The sequence below is a fragment of the Ambystoma mexicanum genome, chromosome 1q (genome assembly GCF_040938575.1).
Source record: "Ambystoma mexicanum isolate Mex_15411 chromosome 1q, UKY_AmexF1_1, whole genome shotgun sequence".
Lineage (NCBI taxonomy): Eukaryota > Metazoa > Chordata > Amphibia > Caudata > Ambystomatidae > Ambystoma > Ambystoma mexicanum.
In genome coordinates, this window is record NC_090922.1 from 616,431,878 (window position 1) to 616,452,292 (window position 20,415).

The following is a 20,415-nucleotide window of genomic DNA, read 5'->3' on the forward strand; positions in this document are numbered from 1 at the left end:
GTGAAAGCGGTCTGTCGGGGAAATGTTTTTGACACACTAGGCTCTTCGGGGGTAGTGACAGTGCACAAAGAGGTGGTGAAAGAGAGGTCTGTGGGGTCTGTGAACACAGTGCCCTGAGGGGAGGAGATGAGGAAGGTAGTGCCCAGAGGAGATTACAGAAGGTTAGTGCCTTGGAGAGAAGGGACAAAAACGTTCATAGCAATCTTAATAGGAGAGGACAGAGTATGAATAAGACTGATGGTGTGAGAGAGACGAAGACTGAGAGAAGTCAAGAGGAGAGAAGATGAAGCCTAGGACCCAGAGTGGCTTAAATAAATTGGGGGCAGATTCGCTGGGAATACGGATTGAAAGAGCTAGCCAACTAGAAAGGAACAGATTGGTAGGCCACCCTACATTTCTCCTTACCTTTTGCACCTTCCAACACAACCTGTGGGGTGTACCACACTCTATGCCAAAGGCTTCAACTCGTGTTCCAAGTCCGGAGTCCAGTTGCAAGTACCTTACCAAGACTTAACTACCTCACGAGCAGCAAGAGGGTTGCCCCTGCAAGGAGGCGAACGAAAAGAAGAACGGGAGCAGCAACACGGGAATGAAGAAAAGCAAAACGAAAGGGGAGACTTCACCCATGAGATAAGTGCTGCTGAGGGCTGTCCAGGGCCTAGGAGAAGGCAAGTCCCAAACACTAGAAGAATAAAAAGGCTTTTGATAGGGAGTTTTCCAGATATTGAACTGAGGCCTGAGAAGGGAACCTGGAACATGATTACACTGGAGTAAAGTCCTTTTGCACGTTTACTTGTCCCTGCACCATTTAGAGCCCTCGAATTTATCCTGACACCTATTTGTACACTTTGTCTGCCCCGTATAACCCTCACTCACTGTGAAAGGGCTCAAATAGCGCATACAATCTAAGTTACTGGGTTTGTCTGGACCAGTGGACCTTTGATCTTCATCACAGACCTGACAGTGTATATGTAGGTTTTTCTATAGAGTGAACCTGGCTGGAGCGCTGTATACACAGAGACTTGAGGCTAAAAGTGGGCAGGATTGCAGCATGTCAGTCCAATGATACTGTCACTCCAGGCCTCTAACCGAGTCCCCCACGTGCCCCAAGCATCCTTCAGTTTGTCCTTGTGCCCCCAGAATGTGGCATAATATTGAATATGCACAGGTTTGTTTTCGCTGTTTGTTTTATTGTACCTTTTTGTTCTCGCGATACTTACATTTATCAACACTGTCACTGGCACACTTGCAAATAACTCGTAGGCAAGGCTGGAACATTGCCAATCCTGTCTGGCAGTTATGCTCCTGAATCCACAACGAAATATGCAGCCGTAGCCTGTGTTATTAAGATTGTCCTGTAGGGGGAGGCCTGCAACCACTGACCTCACTGGTCAAACCAGCTTTACTAGATCTTCAAGGGACGAAGCGGATAAAGAGATCAAGTGGGCGGTCGATCATCCCAGGAGCTGCTAGAGATGTATGTTCGATTGGAATGCCTGGGTGAACACAAACACTCTCTTCTTTCTCACTGTAGATGCACAGTGAGGGCACACAGGAGGCGCAGCTGGAGACCAGCAAGGGGAGGAGTCTGCGCAGGACCGTCAGTGTGCCCTCGGAGGGCCAATTCCCAGACTATCCTCCAGAGGGCGCCGTCAAACTTGGTAAGCAAATGCGCACCTTTGGGTTTCAACACTGTGCTGTCCTTTCTATCTCGGTAACGTAGATTAAGTAGTGTGTCAGCTGTTGGTGGTGGGATTAATGGTAGCACTGAAGAGTTCCTGTTGTGTGTCGAGTGTCTCCAAAGATATCACCCGGCTGAAGTCAGCAACCTAACTCCGTATTCAGAGTCACACAATGATCGGCTAGCAACCTGTTGCAGTGTGAATGTATTCCATTGTGCTGGAGTGAGGGACCTAGATTACTGACCCCGGTACTCTGTGATAGCCTCACATTGTCAGCACTGGCTAGCAGTAACCTAAATTATTCTGTGGTTATGCAGCCACACTCGGAACCGGCCGGAGGCATGGGCAGTCTGTGCCATCGCCCAGGCCCTGCGTTCATGGGTACCCCGCAGCTACCTGCTGATGCGAGTATAAGAAGTAACGAGGGCTGGTCTGCTTCCAGCCACAGAGCTTTACTTTGTGCCTGTTTTAACGAGTCCATCCTGTTAGCTCCAACCACCTGTGACCCGCTTCTAAAGACATATACCTCCCACCCACCTCCGCAGTAGCCCATTGGGCCTCACAGTTGGGGCTTATCATGCTCTTTGTTTAAAGTAATGGTCCATTTAAGAACCTTTGTTTTGGACAGGGCGTTTAAAAGGGGCATTTTATTCTGAAAGCACATACAGAAAAACTAGTTGCCGCCCAAATCTGTCTTCTTTGAAGACAATTAAAATATGTTGACAAAAAAGAGTTGTGCATACTCTATAGTATTCATTTGTCACATTTCACTTGCATCATATAAAGCCTGCCTTTGTCAAACGATGGAAAAGGTTATTTGACATTATCATTTGTTATGATTATGGCAGGAATCGCCCGTTCCAAGGGCTGGAATGGGGGGGTAATGGCCCGGCAGCTCAAGTTATCGGCCCGAGCGAAGCGAGGGCGGATAACGTGGACTCCAGGTCGTTACTCCCTGTTGCAGCCCTTGGAGCGGGGGATTAAGGTTATTTGCACCTCAAGTTGCTAAAGCGGTGATCTAGGGTGCTAAAAAAAGTTTTTTCCTTTGTTCACGAAAGAGGTAAAATACTTTTCTAAGGTGGCTGCTGTGGAAAAGGAAGAGGGACTCCGCATGGAGCCCCTCTTCCCTTTACATGGCGGCCTGCGGGAGGCAAGGCGAAGGAATGGCTGCAGCGGCAAGTGCTAATGCCAAAATAAGGTATGTATGGGGGCGTGGTGGAAGGGGGAGCTGGCCGTCAGACGGCATGGAACGCGGGCTTTCATCAGCAATTCAAGCCTCCCTTCCTAGCCACCTTATTGGTTGGGTCCCCCTGCCAGGGTGCTAATAAGTCTTGAAAGACAATTTTTTGCAAGTTATTTTTTATAATTTTTAATTGCATTCTGGTATTTGTAGTCTTCTCGATGGGGTGAAAATAATGCTACATTTGTGCTCTTTTTGTTTAACATATTTCTATAAGGGTTCCTATATTGTTGCAGTACTTTAATTATGATGTGTGAACTTTTCAAGTCGGATTCATAAAACCGAGTATTGTTGAAAGCCAAGCGTCGTGGTGAGGAGGGGAAAGCATCAGAGGGCACATTTGTTGTGATGCTATACCAGGTGCATGGATGTGGGAAGAGAGGTTTCTGGACTGAAGATGTTCTACCTGGCCCTGTGCTGATTTTCATGCTACAAGTTGAGATCACAATTGGATTGACAGCGTCCGCCTACTTTTTCACAATTCTGACTCCATCCCCCTTGGGTGTTTTTGAGGCCATCATGCAAAAAAGCTTGTTTGCTCAAGTTTTCGCCCACCAGGATTTGAACCCACAAAACCAAAACCACATGAGTTTCTTCAAAGCACACATCTTGTATTGGTATTTTGCTTTCCATAGAATATTTAAATATCGATTTCTGGGTTAAAAGGGGCCACACCTTTTATACTTTGCTAGCAGCATTGGAGGAAAATCTCCTTTAGCTGTATTTAATCCCAGATATTGATGAATCACTTTGTGAAAGACAATGCTCATTTCCATTTAGGACAGGCCAGTTGAAATAAATATCCATATTTCACTTTAGGATATGTTCAGTCCCTCTATGTATGTTAATGATCCCCCCACACTTTTCTTCTGGATTTGAAGTCCTGCAGAATTGCTTACTCTGACTGTCTCATTTCCTTTCCGGTAAATAGGCTTTGTTACGATTGCACTATACTGCAGCAAAAGCCCTCTGCCCTGTGTGGCTCAGGGCCAATCCCTGCCCTTACATCCTTGGAACGTGCAGTCACATTAGGTATGTTTGGATTAATTACAGGTGATCTTCATTACTTGTTGTTCTGCTCTGCACCCCAAACATCTTTTGCTGCCCCGCAAAACCTGGTGTATTAATAGCCATAGTCTATGTGGAGTGTAGTTCCACTGTTTAGAGTCAGTAATCTGAGTCCGTGCAAAGTTATCACGCCACGAGGAAATCCTTGTTTAAGGAAGCGTATATCATGCTAGGGTCAGTATCCTGCGTCAGTGGGAGGTTCTCACAGTGCAATAGTCAGTAAGATGAGACACTACATAGTACTATGCACAGTATACTCACTGTGCAAAGCTATCTCACAGAGCAGGGATCACTTTCCTTTTTGTGGGAATCCACGCCATGCTGCTGGGATTGGGTGCCAGTACCATTTGCGGGTTGTAGGTGATACGCTACCCGGGATACTTTCTGGTGTCCATGCCCGTCTATTGATCTTATATGGTCGAAATTGCTTCCATTGTAGCCGGAAATTTAGAAAATCTGCCTATTTAGTGATTTTTTTAATTGGCCACACTCGTGAAAATTCCACCCCGCACGTGTGAATATTTCAGTTCATCAGGAGCCAGAATGTCCTGCATGTTCTGCTAGTTTGATGCCAAGATCTTCACATAAACTGGTGCAAAGACTTGGCCCGGATGGACCTTGAGCGGGCAAGGCTGACCCAAGATCTGCGAATGCCCACTCCTGAGCTCTAGGCGGTCATTTACAGATGTTAATGTCACTGCGGTGGGCCCAGCTACATTAGTTTCCGGTCCCACTTGGTAAACAATCCTGTTTGTCGTCCATTCGTGGATTATGTCCACAGGAGAGGGTTGGCAGATATCAAGCTAAATCCGCCTACTGGGCTACAAAATGTCAATCATATCGCGCAATGCAAGACATCCTCGCCATGTCTACTGGGTACCAGCCCATTTACTTGCAGGCCCATTTGTCTGAGTTTTTTGTGTGCTTTTCGCTGCAAAAGTAGCTGTGTGGGGGTTAAGTTTAGGTATATATTAAGGTGCTGGTGATGCGACAGGGTTGCAGGATGGCTCCCCCTGCTTTTGTTGTGGAAAAATGTGTAAATAACGTAACCTCAAACACATTTTCTAGGGCAAACACCATAGAACCGTCTACTGCATTACTTTGCTCTGTTGCTGTTGTCCCTATAACACGTTTGTAGGAAAACAGATCTCCTCTGCCAATCAGAAAACCTAGTCCAATGCTTTTCATATTCTTGAACGCAGGACTTCTGGCGCTCTACATGGGTCATATTGCCAATATCTAAACAGTTTTACTTTAATTTCACTTCACTGCGTAAAGTTCAGGCCGGATGGAAATAATTACCCTAAGTAAATGTAGAATATTTATTTTATGGTATACCTTGAATGCTTTTCTACTTACAAGTAATTTGCTAACGTCATTCAAAATCACACATGGGACATTACGCTCTAATTAGCACTCCTAGCAGAGAGCCCAGTGGGCAAACTAGCATAGTGCAGGGCTGCCATCTGCGAAAGGGTGCATCTGAATGGTCATGGATGAATTTCCCCCCGTCGTGGTGATCCCTCTAGCTCTAGACAGGGAGGGCAAGTATAGGCACACTGGTCCTCACCAATCGTGTGACTCTACTGGGCAGAGCCAGTGCTTTAAGTGGGCCGGTCCCAACCGGCCTTCAGTGCCTACACCTTATTTTTGGCAGCATGAGTACTTGCATTTCTCAAAGCTTGAAGGACAGTAGCAGTACTCCTCTATGGGGCGAGGTGCACATGAAATCCTTTAACTAAACCTCGCTGAAGGGCAAAGTTCCTGCAGCCTTTGCAGAGGAAAGGGACGCCCCTTCCGTCCCCTTCTCTCCCACACCCACACTGTCCTTAATGTCCCCTTCATGTCGCACCCTGCAGAACCAAATGTGAGCCAAACATGCAGTTTCAGAGCTGCCAGCAGACCAGACGGGGGACACCATTTCGCTAATTGGGCTTTACTGGTTACCCATGGGTCCCTAGGGGGTTTTCCTATGCAGTATGGATTGGTTTGTTTGGGGCACCTCTGCATGGGCAAACACTCAAGAAAGCCTGGGCAATTACTTTTTACAAACGTTTCTTTGTTATTAGTTGTACCTTTTCTAATATGTACATGTTTAAGTTATTGTGATGAACGTTTCAAACTTCAAGACCACACAAAGCTACAGTTACCTACCAAAATGTCCCTTATTTGGCAAAGCGTGCAATACAACTCCCCTTTTAATAGCTCGGTTTAGATCTATGATGTCTACAAAAAAGAAATCCTGCATTTATTTGGATATGCAAAATTGCTTAACACCGTGCTGCACAACAAACGAAGTGTGTCTGAAAGAAACCCAGCTTTACTCCTTAACCAAAGTGTGTGATCCATGGCAAATGCTTTAACCTCACTGCAACTTACCTGTAAACAGCCCTACAGAAATTGGGTGTATCGGCCACTTTTACTCTCTTAAAATAGGCAAATCCTTCCAAAAAATAAATAGGTAGTAAAAATACTCCCAACAAAAATGGGAAACGGACACATCAAAGCATGCCCTCTTTCTTTCCTCTATACGGTTTCATGAATATGTTTGGACCAGTAGTAAACATAAGGCCACAGAAAGAAGTTCTGCCATTATCACTGCCTGGTCTGAAGAGGGAAAGGTTTACCTTTTTAATGTGCATGTATAACTTGGTGCAGAGAAATATTTCTAACAATTCATTTCTGTTTTTATAGCTAAAACATATTTTTCCTCGTTTATTATAAACGCCTACTGGGAATGGAACTTGCTTTTTTTCTCCCTAAAAAACCATTTTACTCCCAACTTTAAAAATAGGGAGCAAAATACTCCCACTTTAAAATCTTATCTGGAGCACTGCCTGTAAACATTCGGCATTCTCGCTGCCTGCCAACTTTTGTACACTTATCAAAGACTGATTTTGGCCTGTTTTAAGCAAGGGTCTTAGAGAGTGTTGCATTAGGTTGACAGTCAAATTCAAAGTTAATGACTTGGCAGTAAACCGTTATACTGAGATTTTGGTTGGAAGGATGTTTCAGCATGTCATGCTCCCAAAGCCCAGGCTCAGCACACAAAAAAGGTCTTACAGAGATAGCGTGAAACCATGACTGGAGTGGGAGCGTGTGGGGGGGGCGCACAAATAAAAAAATAGACACAAATAGCCAATGAGATAAGAAAAGTGATACACACATAGAAAGTGAGACAAATGGAGAACTGCGAAAATGGAGCGGGTCACAGTGTGAGATAAATTGATATAGAGACAATGAGCAAGTTTGAGAGCCTTCCAGGACTGAGCCTTGGCCCACTTAAAACCTTCATTGGCGAGTACCTGCACTTATCCATTTAACGCACTGGGCAGAACCAAGCTTTGAATAGCTTGGAGGCATCTGCGGTCAAGGTCGGTATGAAACTAAGCTCCTGTTTCACTCATTGGCATAGCTCAGTGGCAGGAGAAACATACCCCTGTTTCGCCCACTGCCATGCCTGGCGTACATTGGGCTGACACTGGGCTATCTAGCCCCATCATCTCCACATTTAACACAGGCCAGCTATCTTTCTTGCGTGCAGTCCAAGTTACCCCCGTATACACTCTTTGGCAAAAGCTGTAAGTAAGCAAACCCCCCCTGTTCAAACCCACGAATGACTTAAGCAGGATAGTAATGTTATGTTTGGAAGATATGTATGCAGCACCAATATACTACCAAGGGAACAACAGAAATGGAAAGAAAGGTAATGGTTGAATGACCAATGGTGCTAACCCAGCATTCTTCAACAAAATCAACATACTCCATACATGAGACAAGCACCGACAGAGCCAATATGCCTGTTTTGTTTAATTTCTACTGTAAAGGGTTGGTGCTAGCACAAACAGTGGTGTTCTGTTTGTGTAAAGTCAGTGTGAAAGGAAGATATTTGGAAGAGCCAAACTAAATATGTTTGTATCACAGAAGGAATGGGAGCCTGAGCTTTGTGAATAGTTGGGCCAAGAAACATTTTCCAATTCCAATAATGTTTTTCAAAGATACATTTTTTATGTGTATGCAAAGACAGAGTTTGAGACTTAGTACAGTCTATCCTGGAACAACAGATCGGAAATTCACAGAGTATTTGGGTCTTGTGGCCATTGCCTAACTTTAATGTTAATTCAACCATGTGTCACAATATCTAGAAATTGCAAGAAAACAAAGTTCTCAGACAATTTCTTCCCGGTAAATGTTCCCAACCTATAAGTAAATCTAGACACTACATGCCTACCTTTTCCAGCTGCAATCTGCACTCTTATTTATTTAATTTTTCTTTTGATGCCAGCTGTTGCCTACACTTGTTTTATTTAGTTCTCTCTTAAAGCCTGCATACCAATAGATGCTCATTTTACCAGAATGTACAGCCATTGCATACCAATGAGTGACACCTCAGAGGGTGGAAATAATGCAGCTGGAATAGTCGGGGTGTTTAAGGGTTCAGAAGAAGGCGACTGACACAATGGTGGTATGGTGGTTGGTAAAGATTTTATTCTTCATGATAAGAAAGAGAATAGCCTGTCTGCCCCTATTTCTATGAGGGGTTTCCCTGCCTCAACTAAAGACTAAAAGGATCTGCCAGAATGTCAGTTTAACTAGTGTGTCCACCGTCCTGTGTCAAAATCCCTAGTTCTGTACCTCACACTTGTAATTAAAGTAGATAAGGCTAAAGTGTTTGTTGCCCAGGAGAATTGCTCCCCACTCCTGATTTTGTGATCTCAGTTCACTTCAGGAATTTCAATAGTTCTTTACCAGGTGGAATGACTCCCTCCCCTGGTTAAAAGTGTCCTCAAACAAAAACAAGAATACCAAACCTTCCCCTCTTGGGTCGTTGATGTATCCTATGGAATGCCTCCCTTCCCCTGATTGAAACATTCTTTTTAACACTTTGTAGTGAAAGGACAGGGGGAATGGCTCCCTTCCCCTGGCTGGAATCTTGTTCTTACTTCTGCCACTTGATATCAGAAGGATGACCCCCCTCCTCCTGATGCTCCTCATTATAACGTGCCAGTCACACTAGACCCAGGGGGAATGACTCCCTTCTCCTGGACACTCCAGTGTCTCTTTTGTTCAGTACTATATAAAGTTTTAACTGTGGTTGGGGTTCCAAGACCTAGGTGAATTTTCTTTAACTTAGCAGATCTGGTTCACTAACCTGCCAAGTGCTGCCACGAAGAAGATGACACGTGTCTCTCTCTGGACATCGGTCCTCTACCCGGGTTTTTCCGCTTGGACTCGGCCTACTTGGTTCACTACCATTCTAAGAACTGCCACGAGGAAGATGACTCAAGATATTCTCTTGGTTAGGGTTATTGACCCTGGTTTTTCTTATTCATGTTCCGTATGGCTCCTTGACCCTTCTCTGGTGGTTAGTGGGATTGCCCCATCCACTTATACAAAGAAGAGGAAGGAGCTTTCAGGTAGGTCTGACGCACATGAGAGCCAATCTGGGTGTCACAACTATTAAGCCAAGGGAGAGTCTTTAATGCCTGCTTCCTTTCTAAACCGAAGTCCCCTCAGAGTCTCCTGTGCCTCCCTTTACTTTCACGGATGTCGGTACATCGCTGGGGCTTCCAGGGGCAAGGGTTTGCCTCTCTGCTGCTTTGGGCTTCTCTCTGTATCTGCGACGTCCGTTTGGCTTCCCTCTATGTGGCTTGGCTTCTCTGCGTCTGCAATGGCAGCATGGTCGCCCCCTCTGCAGCTTAGCTTCATTGGGTTTCTCGCTGCGTCTCTCACGTCAGTGCAGTACTTCCTTGCACAGTTCAGCTTCTTTCTGGACTGTTCCTGTAGCACACAAAAAGGAAGGCTGCAGCGGCTGTGCAGTGTCCTCTGTGCTCCTTCTCAGAATCTGTACATTATTTCAAATAAAAAATTTAAAAAACGAATGGGAGATTTATTCGAAAATCGGTTGTACGAAAATTACTACAGCTGAAAATTTAGAAAAAATTCCCCCATTGTCATTCTAGTGAACAAGCACTGCAGGGGTGTCCCCCGTACCCTTGTTCACTATGCCATTGGGGGTGGCAGAGGTGTCCCTAACTCCCTATTCAATAAAGATTTTATTTTTAAAAGAGGAGGAACCTGCAGCGCCAGCTCCCATTCATGCAATTGAAGGAAACCGGCGTTGCAGAGGAATGTAGGACATGGAGGCACACAAGACGGTGTGCCACCAAGAGGTAAGTATGGGGGTGGGAGTAGTGGGTTGGCACAGAAATGTTCGTGGGGAGTGAAAACAAAGTAATTTTCATTGAAATTACTTTTGGTTTGTTCTCCCTCGAACATTACGAATTCAGTAATATCGTGGCAATCCCTCCTCTGGTCCCACAAGCGGCTTTGAAAATCCCACGCCTGGGTGTTTCCACAGCTGCTGCCTGTCTTGGCTGGAGCCGACGGGTATCTTTGTCCCTCTTTAGTTTTAATACAATGTAGCCAGTTCCTAAAGAGCTTGTTGTCGAAGTCCTTCATATCTTTTGTTGTTTTGATCTTGATACTGGCACAGGGCTACCTCGTACCAGTACTTGTGTGGCAAATGAGCTTCAGGTTTCCTACACTCTTCCTTATCCTAGTACTTTCAGGTTCCCTATAGTTCTCTACCTGATAAAAGTAGATGGATTTACCCTCTACAAAGAGGGTATAGTGTTCTTTCATTGAGAGTTGTAATTTCGATGTTTTTTTTTTAACGGGTATTTCTTACTGAAAAAACTCATCGAAATATATAGGTGTCGGGGGGGGGGGGGGGGTTGGGAAAGTGCATATAAGGGGTGCGAAGGTCGGGAATAGATAAACAATAGGGGCTGGTGGAGTAGGGGGAACCCCCCCCCCCCAAAATAAAGAGTCCTTTTCGATGAGTTTTTTTTAGTAAAAAATACAAAAAAAATCGAAATTACAACTGTCGATGAAATGACATAGGACCTACAAAGAGGTTTTTCGAGAAAAGAGATGTTGGTGTGTGGGAGTGTGCTTATGTTACAAGGGCTGTACCCTAGATGGTTGTGCTTATCCCTAGAGGAGGAGTCCCTCCCCATGAGATCCTCCCGCATTATACTACCCCCAGGGGAGCTGTGGGGTAGGGGCCTCACCTCCCTGGCCTCATGGGAAGGGGCTCCCCCTCTGGTAGAAGTGGCAACATGTAGTGAATGGTCACAGCTGTTTACAACGGTTCTTTGGCTAGCCAGATTTCAAATAAGCTGTTTGTTGTACGCAAAAACCATGCCGGGAATGTGGCCTGCCCCAGGGCTGCACAAGTGCATCTGCCCTGCCGATAAACTCACCAATGAGCACCACCCATTGTATGAATCATTGCCTTTCTTGAATGAAGGTGTGTTATAGCACGTGCTAGACACATTCTGTTGTCATGTCAGCCCATTCAACACATCCTGAAAATCATGGGAGGAACTAATGACCTGCTTTGCCGTTGAGAGTCTTATTGAGTTTTGTTTTACTTCACCCTCTTACTAGTATGAATAGAATGTGGAAGTTTTGAACAGGTTATATGTCATTAGTAGACGTCTCCCTGCATGGCCTGTGGTGTATTTCTGGTAAGAATAGCGGGTTCAGAGCAGTGTGCAATATTTTGTCTGTAGATTTATAAAGCGCACATTTTCCAGGAGTGGCTTCTTGGCACTGACGCAGAAGGTATCCCCTAATCATAAACCATTGGAGTGGGAATTGAATAGAGTAGAGTTATTCTGGTTCAAGTATTGACTGAAAAAGTGGGTTTTGCAATTTTTCTTAAACAAGAGGACATGAAGGGGGCAGGGAGCTGAAGGATCCATCAACCACCTGCTTGATATCTTTTGCATTGAGGTGTCTTTAATAGCAGCACGGCAGAGGCTCTAGGAGGGCGGTAAGGTGGAGGATTGTCCGAAATTAAGCCTGAACCACTTTATTAAATGGATTGGTGGACAATACGCTTGTAGGCGACCTGTACGTAGACTGGGAGCATAGCGATTGCACGAAAGAAGTGATATGAGGAATATTATTGCTCCCAGTAATTGCCCAGCTGCTGCATTTTGAAGGTGCTGCAGAGGTGAAATAAATGCTGGGATCCCCGACTATAAAGTACTGGCATAGTTAATTTTGCACTAAACCAGGCTTGCAGTGGCTGATGACATCTGAGGCGTGTTTTAGAAAGGGAAGATGAGTTTGAGTTCAACAACGACATGAACCTGTCTGGACTGTTTTAGTTATCAGGGGCTGAGGGCAGGGGAGCTTAAGGAAAGATTCTAATAAAAAAAGAACAAACAAAATATTCACCTGGGGTGTAGGGGGAGGGAAGTGGCCTAATTCTTTAGGCCACGTGGATGACTCAAATTTGGCAGAGGGCTATCCACCAGAATCTCTTATTTTATGTAGTTGAGTATTTTGAAATTACATACTTCCAAGGTATTAATGGCAAGTAAAAAAGGAATTAACTGGAGTATGGGTGATTACGCTCAAGGAGATTTTAATAAAATGAGCATTGTCCACATAGTTTGATGTGTTTCATCGGTGGGGATTGGGAAAGATATACATAAAAAAAAAGAATGGTGCAAGATCTGATTGTTGTGGCACTCTACGTTCTATAGGGTAATGGTCTGACTTGATAGCAAATGGGTAGATAGCGGAGGAGTGATCAAAGAGAAAGAACTTCATCTTTTGAAGAGCTAATCCCATAATGCCTAGCGTTTTAAATCTTTGAGGAGGATGGTGTGCTGGACTCTGTTTAAGGCGCTGCACTTAAATCTAAGAGGACAAATGCAGAGGTGTTGTCCTCATCTTTTTGACACCGAAGATCCTCCGGCACTGACACGAGTACAGATTCTGTACCTCTGGCCAGGCGTAAACCGGCTTGGGGGGAAATCTAGTTGGCCATGTGTCTCTATAGAGGCAGTATCTTGCTAGTCTTTGGGAGAAGCTGTGGCAACCTTAGACACTGAAGGGAGGTGAATGTGGAAGATTCGAACAACCACAATCTGCAGACCTTAGACAACATTTAGCTCTAATGTTGAGGGCCCTATACTCAAATCAGGGGGAGCAACCTCATGCAAAAGTGCACTTGCATTTCAGACAGGCTGGAGGTTGCTTTAACATACTTCAGGCAAGGATTTCCAAATACTGTGACATTGTCAAATTGGATGACGCAACCTATTAGTTGCACGTCTGTTTGTGATTCATTGTTTACAATGTTTGTAAAGCAAGACATCCACCACCTAGTTGGTCTCTTCACTCAGAAGCTAGATTACAGACACGTTGAGGCATACTGAAGAAGTTTGTTACTTGGAGAAAGGCCGAGTCTGGATGGCTTCAGAGGTGATAATTGACTAATCTAGTGCACTGTGGCGAAGAGTTAAAGTGGTTCAGCCCTGACAGAAAACGCACAACCTCCACATCCCTCACCCCTGCAAGGCAAAGTCCGGTGAAGTTTGTTGGTGTTGGAACAGTGAGGCCAAACTCGGGTGAAATGCTTACATTTGAGAGCAGATCAGAGGGTCATGTATGTAATAGGCCCGTTGGTGGATGCAAAGTAGCTAGAAAAACATTGTGTTGGCAACAGGTAGCCAGTGTAGGAATGACATGTTCCTGTTTCCTCAGTATGTGTTAGACTACATCAGTGATGAATGATTGGAAAAACTGGAATTGCATTCGGAATAGCGAAGATGCCGATGGCTTGTGTTTGTGCTTCACTGTGTTCGCATAATCTTTAGTATCTCGAAGCAAAGATTTCCAAGCCAATGGAGCTTGGCTTTCGTTAAAACCCGGAACATTGTCACTGACATCCACACCTGGGAGGTGATGGCGAACCGTGGGTCAGTGACTATTTTCATTACTGTTTCCTGTTAATTTCCGGCGGTTCTTAATGTGCCAAAACGCAGCGCCCAGAGCAGTGCGCAGGTGACATTCTTCAGAAGTGCTGACAGCCCCCCGAGGCCTCAGACAATGCTTTCCCTGCCACTGGTAGAACTGCATTCCAAGAGGAACGAAACCCGAATCAGCCTGTCCGATTAAACAGCTTAGGTACCTTCCAAAACACATTTTCATTTGGGTGAATTCTGCTGCGATGGGTGTGGAAAGCAAGGTTTAGAGCCAACAAGTTGAACCACTATGGGGACTATGCTCCCTGATGCCCACTGTATACGATTTGAATCTGTGCACTGTTTACAGCGTCACTGCAGAGTGGCCAGAATCATAAAAATCTCCCACAGAAAGTCTCCATCACCAATACACAGGGCTTTAAGTGGGCTGGGGCCGAGCTCCGGCAGGCTCCGAAATCTCGTTTTGAGGCGGGCTCTGCCGGGGTTCACTAATCTCCCCTGGCAGCCCTGGCCACTAAATGACAAGGATTTTTTTATTCGAAAGCCTGAAGCTCTCGCTCGTGTGCAAGAGCTTCAGGCTTCATGCCTTTCACCTATACTGTTGACTTGGCACTTGCGAGGCATCCCTTCAAGCAAGAGATGCCCGTGGGCCGGCGCCACCAGTATGGAGAGAAATGTGAGACCGCTCGAAGCAGAGGCCTTTTTTTCTAAATCCCGAAGCTCCCGCGAATGAGCAAGAGCTTCAGGATTTTGGAAAAAAATGGCTTCTGCTTCCAGCGGCCTCACCTTTTCAGCCTCAATGGTGACGCTGCTGTTCCCCAGCTGAGAGGTAGTGACATCATTGAGGCTGAAAAGGCGAGCCGCTGTCCCATGCCAGGCAAGCCTTCAGAAAATAAATGCAGAGATCAGCACCCTTTCCCCTAATGGGGAGAGGGTGCTGAGCTTTATAAAAGCCTACCTTTAGCCCATTGAGCTGGGGCCCGTCAAGGGGTGTGGCCTAATGAGCCAGCAGGTGACCACTGCTTTTAGGCCACGCCTCTTGATGAGCCCTGGCTCATTTTGCTGTGCCAATTAAGGCACTGCCAATACAGTTAATTAGCCAATCTTTCTGTTTTACTCAGTAAAACTATCCACTGGGCCCTTGTTGTGCGTGTCATTATATGTATGTTCAGTAAAGAGAGGAGGACACCATCCTTGTCACCAAAAGTGTAAAGCCGGGTGTCCAGACTCTCAGGTAAGTTTAGCAAGTAGGTTGCTTCATTACATTATTTTTAATTGTTTACATTTTTTTGCAGTTTGTGCATCCATTGGGATTAGTCTTTGGTCAGGTGTTTTTGAAAAAGCCACGCTTTGAGAGCTTTGCAAAATTGTTGTGGGGGCCTTTCTGAGCAGATAACGAGTGTCAGGGGGTGGGTGTATTGCAAGCGAAGGATTGTTCTGATTGTGATTCGAGCTGGTTGGTCGATTTGCTGCACAAGGAGCATGTGCCACGAGTTATGTGGCGCTTACATGCCAGGTATGCTGGTGTGTTAGACTGCTTTGTAGGTGATACATGTAGTCTTGAACAGTATGCTGGCCTGGAGAGGAAGCCAATGTAGTTTGCTTAGGACAGGGGTGATTCAGACAAATTTATATGCATGCATAAGACATGCTGCAGCATGGTGGACTGCATTTAGGGGAAACAAGAGTGTGACTTTTAGCCCTGTTAGGAGGGCATTTTCCCTTATTGATGTGCAAGACCACAAGGGCCTGCACTGCAGTCCTGAACTCCTGCGGTGAGATGAAGGGTTTGATTTTTCACAGCAGAGATTTGGAGCCAGGCCGTTTGGGCCTTTTTGGCTAGAGGTTTCTGGAAGGACAGGCTGCTGTCAATGGTGAAACCTAAGGATTTTTGCTGAATCCAAGAGTTGCAGATCAAATCCTTCATGCTGCAGCAAAACCACACCACCCTGACCCTCATCGAATTGCACTTGCTCCTGCTGCAAGACCAGATCTTCAAATCTACTGATCTACCAGGCTGTCGTCCTGGAGTCTCCAAGCTACCTCACTGAAAATTCTCCTTCCCTGGAGGCCTACGATGCACCCGAAGTAAGGACATGTGCAGACTTGAAACCCGCAGGTGCAGGAAAGAAAAAAACAGAAGACCGGCCTTCTCAATCTGCACCTCAAGACTCTGCAACCTCTACCCTGTCAACATCAGACTTGCCCCCTCTCTTCTAAAGTTCACTGAGGAGCTCAAGACTCTCCTCTTCAATGAATGGCTCCTCAATGACTTCTCCCTAACACCAAGGTCCACACACCCTCCACTCCCCACCCTACCCCAGACTGGGTTAACAGATTCCCCACTGTTTCCTACACTGGTTTCTTGTATATCCTGTGCTGACAAATTGCCAACATTCTCCCTCTGCTGTTGTAAGATGCAAACTCTTGTTTCTCTGCTCCCATGACCATGTTCTTTCCGCTATGACTGTAAAGCACTCTAATAATAATCATTCTAGGTGCATATCAGTGTTCCATTGTTGGACAAGTTATTGTTTAACAGGAGGACAAATTCGAACTTGGCTGGGTTAAGTTTAAGGTTAGCAGTGATGACCAGGACTGGTTGATTGCTAGGTAATCGCTGAGATGACTAATGTCTTTTTTTTCTTTTGTTGCTCTCGAGTAAATTGAGTAGTGTCCGCGTGTTGGTAGATGACTATTTATTTTTGCATTTATAGCAGCACACTTATCCCAGAGGCAAAGAAGGGCGCTAGTTACAGAAAGGTTGCAGTGAAGCACAAGACAATGAATTGAAGTCCTACAAGACATGTAAGACACTCTTTCAAGAGATGCCCTGCTTAATGGGTCCATATTAAAGCTCAATGGGCGTGCGTGATCTACAGCCAATCGTATGTGGGGAGCAGTAACACACTTGGTGGCATAGGGCAGTTATTTAACTAGTCCAGTATTAGACATGTACATGTCTGAACATGGCCACACTGCGCATGCCAGGAAAGCCAAACCCGGTGGTGCCAGGGGCCACATCGGCTGTGCAGGTTATTGGAGGCTGCGTTAGAAAAGGATAGTGTCTCCTCTGAGTACCCTTGCTGATGGTGATGGTGAACAGTGAAATATGGTGAACAGCACTAGGGCCGCTGGTCTCCCAGAAGCGCACCTGCCCTGTTCAGCCAACAGGCTCGGCATGCACAGTGTTTGATGTGTGCGGCAACCGCAGGGCGATCTTCGGTTTAGGCACAGGGGAGGCTACCAAGCCCAGTCACCCTCGCCGTCTCCCAGCTGCTGTCACTGCAGTCTCTACCCCTTCGGGTCCACCGATCTCCCTCTGCTTAGCCTACCTACAAATGCAGAGGCACCAATGCTGCCCCTTGGCTGTCAGGTCTGCAGTCCATTGCCCAGCATCAACTCAGTTCACCAGCTGATGCAGAGGCTTCTCTGATGCCCCTCTGCCATCAAGGACACCAAGGGCTGCTGTTCTCAGCCTGGCAGCAGCATCAGCAACAGTTTTGAAGTGGCCTCAGGGGGGTTAGAGCGGATGGCCACCATCTTGGCCATGCGGATATGGCGTGGCATTAGCCAAAAAAAAAGAAAGGTTTCCAGACAGAGTCCACATCCAGGTGGCCCAAGGGGGATCGGGAACTGTGGGGGGGGAGGAGTACTCAAGTAAACCCCCCTCGGATTGCAGCACACATTTCGGGAAAAAGCCTTGATCGGTGGCCCCTTTCGGCCCCAGCATTCGAAGCACACTGATCCACAAGCCATCCGCTTGCTCGGCTACACCCTTTGCTATATTGGAATCTTTCAGGCATGTGTCCAGAGGCTCCACTTAGAGGTTAAAAATGACTGGTTAGAGAATGGAGCCTTGGTGGACTCTGCAGGGGACTGGGAGTTGGTTTGAACACAATGTGTTCATCTGAACGGCCTGCAGTCTGCCGAGAGGTAGGAGGTAAGCCAATTTGGACCAGTGCCATGAAATCCCATCCTGTCAGCAAGGAGAAAGCAGAGTATGCAGTGGTCGACTGTGTCAAATGTAACCGAGAGGTCAAGGAGGCATGAATCTTGATTATCCATGATATGGAGGGCATCACCCACCATCTGTCTCGATGCTACAGTAGGGACGGAACCCTGACTTAGTTGTTTAGGAGGTGTAGTCGTTTGGTTCTGGCAAATAGTGACCTAGAGACTACTTCTTCTAAGATTTCATTATGGGCTGGTTGTTTGGGGTCTAGGGTCAGTTTCATTTTCAAACATGTTTGTATGAGACCCGTCTTAAGGGTGCCCAGGAATTACCATTCTGTGAGGGAGGCATTAATGAGACTGAGGAATGTGTTGAGCGCCTGGCCCATACATTGCATAATGATGGAGGCTGGGATGGTATTGTCAGAGTGGGAAGTAGGTTTGAGGGAGGAAATTTTTTTTAGGTCATCAGCGATAGAGGGACAAGGGAGAATTCAGTCCAGAGGGGCAGTGCGCATTCTGGAGTGCATGGGGGGGTCTAATGCAGTGGGAGCTTGAGTTGATCTGTCAGCTTTTGTTTGTTTTTTCAATTAAATATTTGTTGATTGTCACATTTTTTATAAGGTGCTGGAACCCTAGAGAGGGGTGAGAGTTTGGTACAAAGCTTTACTACTTCAAAGAGAGTTTTGCACCTGTTAGAGGCTGCTACGATGGTGGTGGAGGAGTTGTAAACCGCTTTGGCCTCGGTAATTAGAATCTTACGGTTGGCACTCAGAGATTTGAGGTTGGCAAGATCTTTAGGGTTACAGTTTTTGTAAAACTGTTTCTCTTAGGCTCTGATTGAGTGTTTGTTTGAGGCGAGCTTGGGGTTGTAACAAGGGTGGGATTGTTTGGTCTTAGCCCATGTGGTTTTTAGAGGGGCATGAGTGTCCACCAAATTGATGAGTAGTTGAAGAATTCTAAATTCCTCCTTCAGTCACATCTCCTATTAATATAATGGAGCAGTACCCAGCGGTGCCCACCACCCAGCTTTCATCTTTCCAACTGCCTTGGGCAGAATAGCAGGGTCATAATATTCCACGCATTCCACATTCTCTTACACTCTTCCTATTCTTGACGGGAAAGAGAAGCGGATCCCATATTTGTCACCAGTGAAGTAATGAAGATGCTTGAGGCTCAGGTAGGTTTACATGTAGTCCTTCTATTCAGTTCTTAGGTACATAACATCAAGTACATATAGGATAAGGACCCACCGGTGCTCGCCACCTATGTAAAGCTTCCACCTGTTACTGTGGACGGAACGGATGCAGTGGATGGAACGGATGGAATGGATGGAAAAGGTGTATTGAGCAGATGGAGTGGATATATCTCTGTATATCACTGTATCTCCTATTTATGCTATGTATATGCTATGTACCTGTATCCCCATGTTATCTGTATCACATGTTTACCCGATCCATCCTGTCGCTTTATATATGTGTGCCGCTATGTATGGCCCTGTCCTGCTTTCGTGCTTTGTTGCAGGCGCTTTGCTCATAACCACCATAACACACTACTACGCTTACTCTCTCCAATACACCATCATTCACCTAGAACACAGCTATGCTATGACACATTCGGCCTAGCTGTCCTCATACTCACATGACCCCATCATCCTAATAAAACACAACTAGCTGATCACATTCAGGCTAGCCTAGGCATCTCCTCAGGCCTAACACAGCCAGAACTCAGTCTTGGTGTCCACCCTCCAGACTGGAACACTTCCAACTGATTTCCTCAGCACCACACCTACCACTAAGAAGCAGCTATCATGCAATAACCACACCAGCTGCACACACATATCCAGTGCGCCCACGCACCATATGACTCTCTCTCTACTGACTTGAACTGCGGTTCCCGAGGGAGTTCAATTTACCAGCGCTTTGAGGTCATACCAATGATACATAAGGCGCTATATAAATGGCAAGTAACATAACATAACACCCACACATTCCACACATAACATCACTCACTCTGACATCATACAGACAGGCATACATGTATGCACAAAGGGAGAGAAAGGGGAAGCCAAATAACACAAACCCCCTCTCTACAAAAGCCTTATCCATACCCCCCACAAACACACTCTCACAAAAGAGTCTGTCATCCACTACAGAATGAGAATACAGTGGAGAACGAGAGCACAGCAGACACCCTCTCACCTTATAAAAGACAAGTCACAAATAGAACTTAATAGCCAGATGCCCCAACCAATTACAGGCGAACCGGGACCACGTAGACACCTGACCACTCCACCCACTGACTACAATAAAAACACACATAACCACCATTCACTCAACTAACATACACTCTTGAGTATCCACGCTAGGTGATACTAATAGTTTTAATGTTACCGTGGCTCAGTGGCTGTGCTACTACTGACGCTGGAACTTGGGGGCAAGGTTGCATTAGCGTGTTCGGTGGAGCGAGATCTAGCAGCCTTAACCCCCTCAAGCAAAGAGACCGGTTGCCACTGACTACTGTGACGAATCCCTGGGTATCGGCACTGGGGGGAGCCCCTTTCCATGAGGCCAGGGAGGTTAGGCCACTACCTCATAGTCCTCCTGGGCGTAGACCTCGGTGGGTGGATCTAATGGGAGAAGAAACCCCCTTTGGGACCAGTGACGACCACATCGGGAGA

The 20,415-nt window shown here is 46.1% G+C and overlaps 1 protein-coding gene across 5 annotated transcripts in view; it reads left to right on the forward strand.

The window, feature by feature from the left end:
• The window catches only part of RASAL2 (RAS protein activator like 2), a 1,332,618-nt gene that overhangs the window by 592,134 nt on the left and 720,069 nt on the right, over nt 1–20,415 (forward strand). For all 5 annotated transcript variants that reach the window (XM_069641161.1, XM_069641162.1, XM_069641160.1 and 2 more), the window contains one exon: nt 1,535–1,661. In XM_069641161.1, coding sequence (XP_069497262.1) covers nt 1,535–1,661 — 127 coding nt within the window. The remainder of the gene's footprint in view (nt 1–1,534; nt 1,662–20,415) is intronic.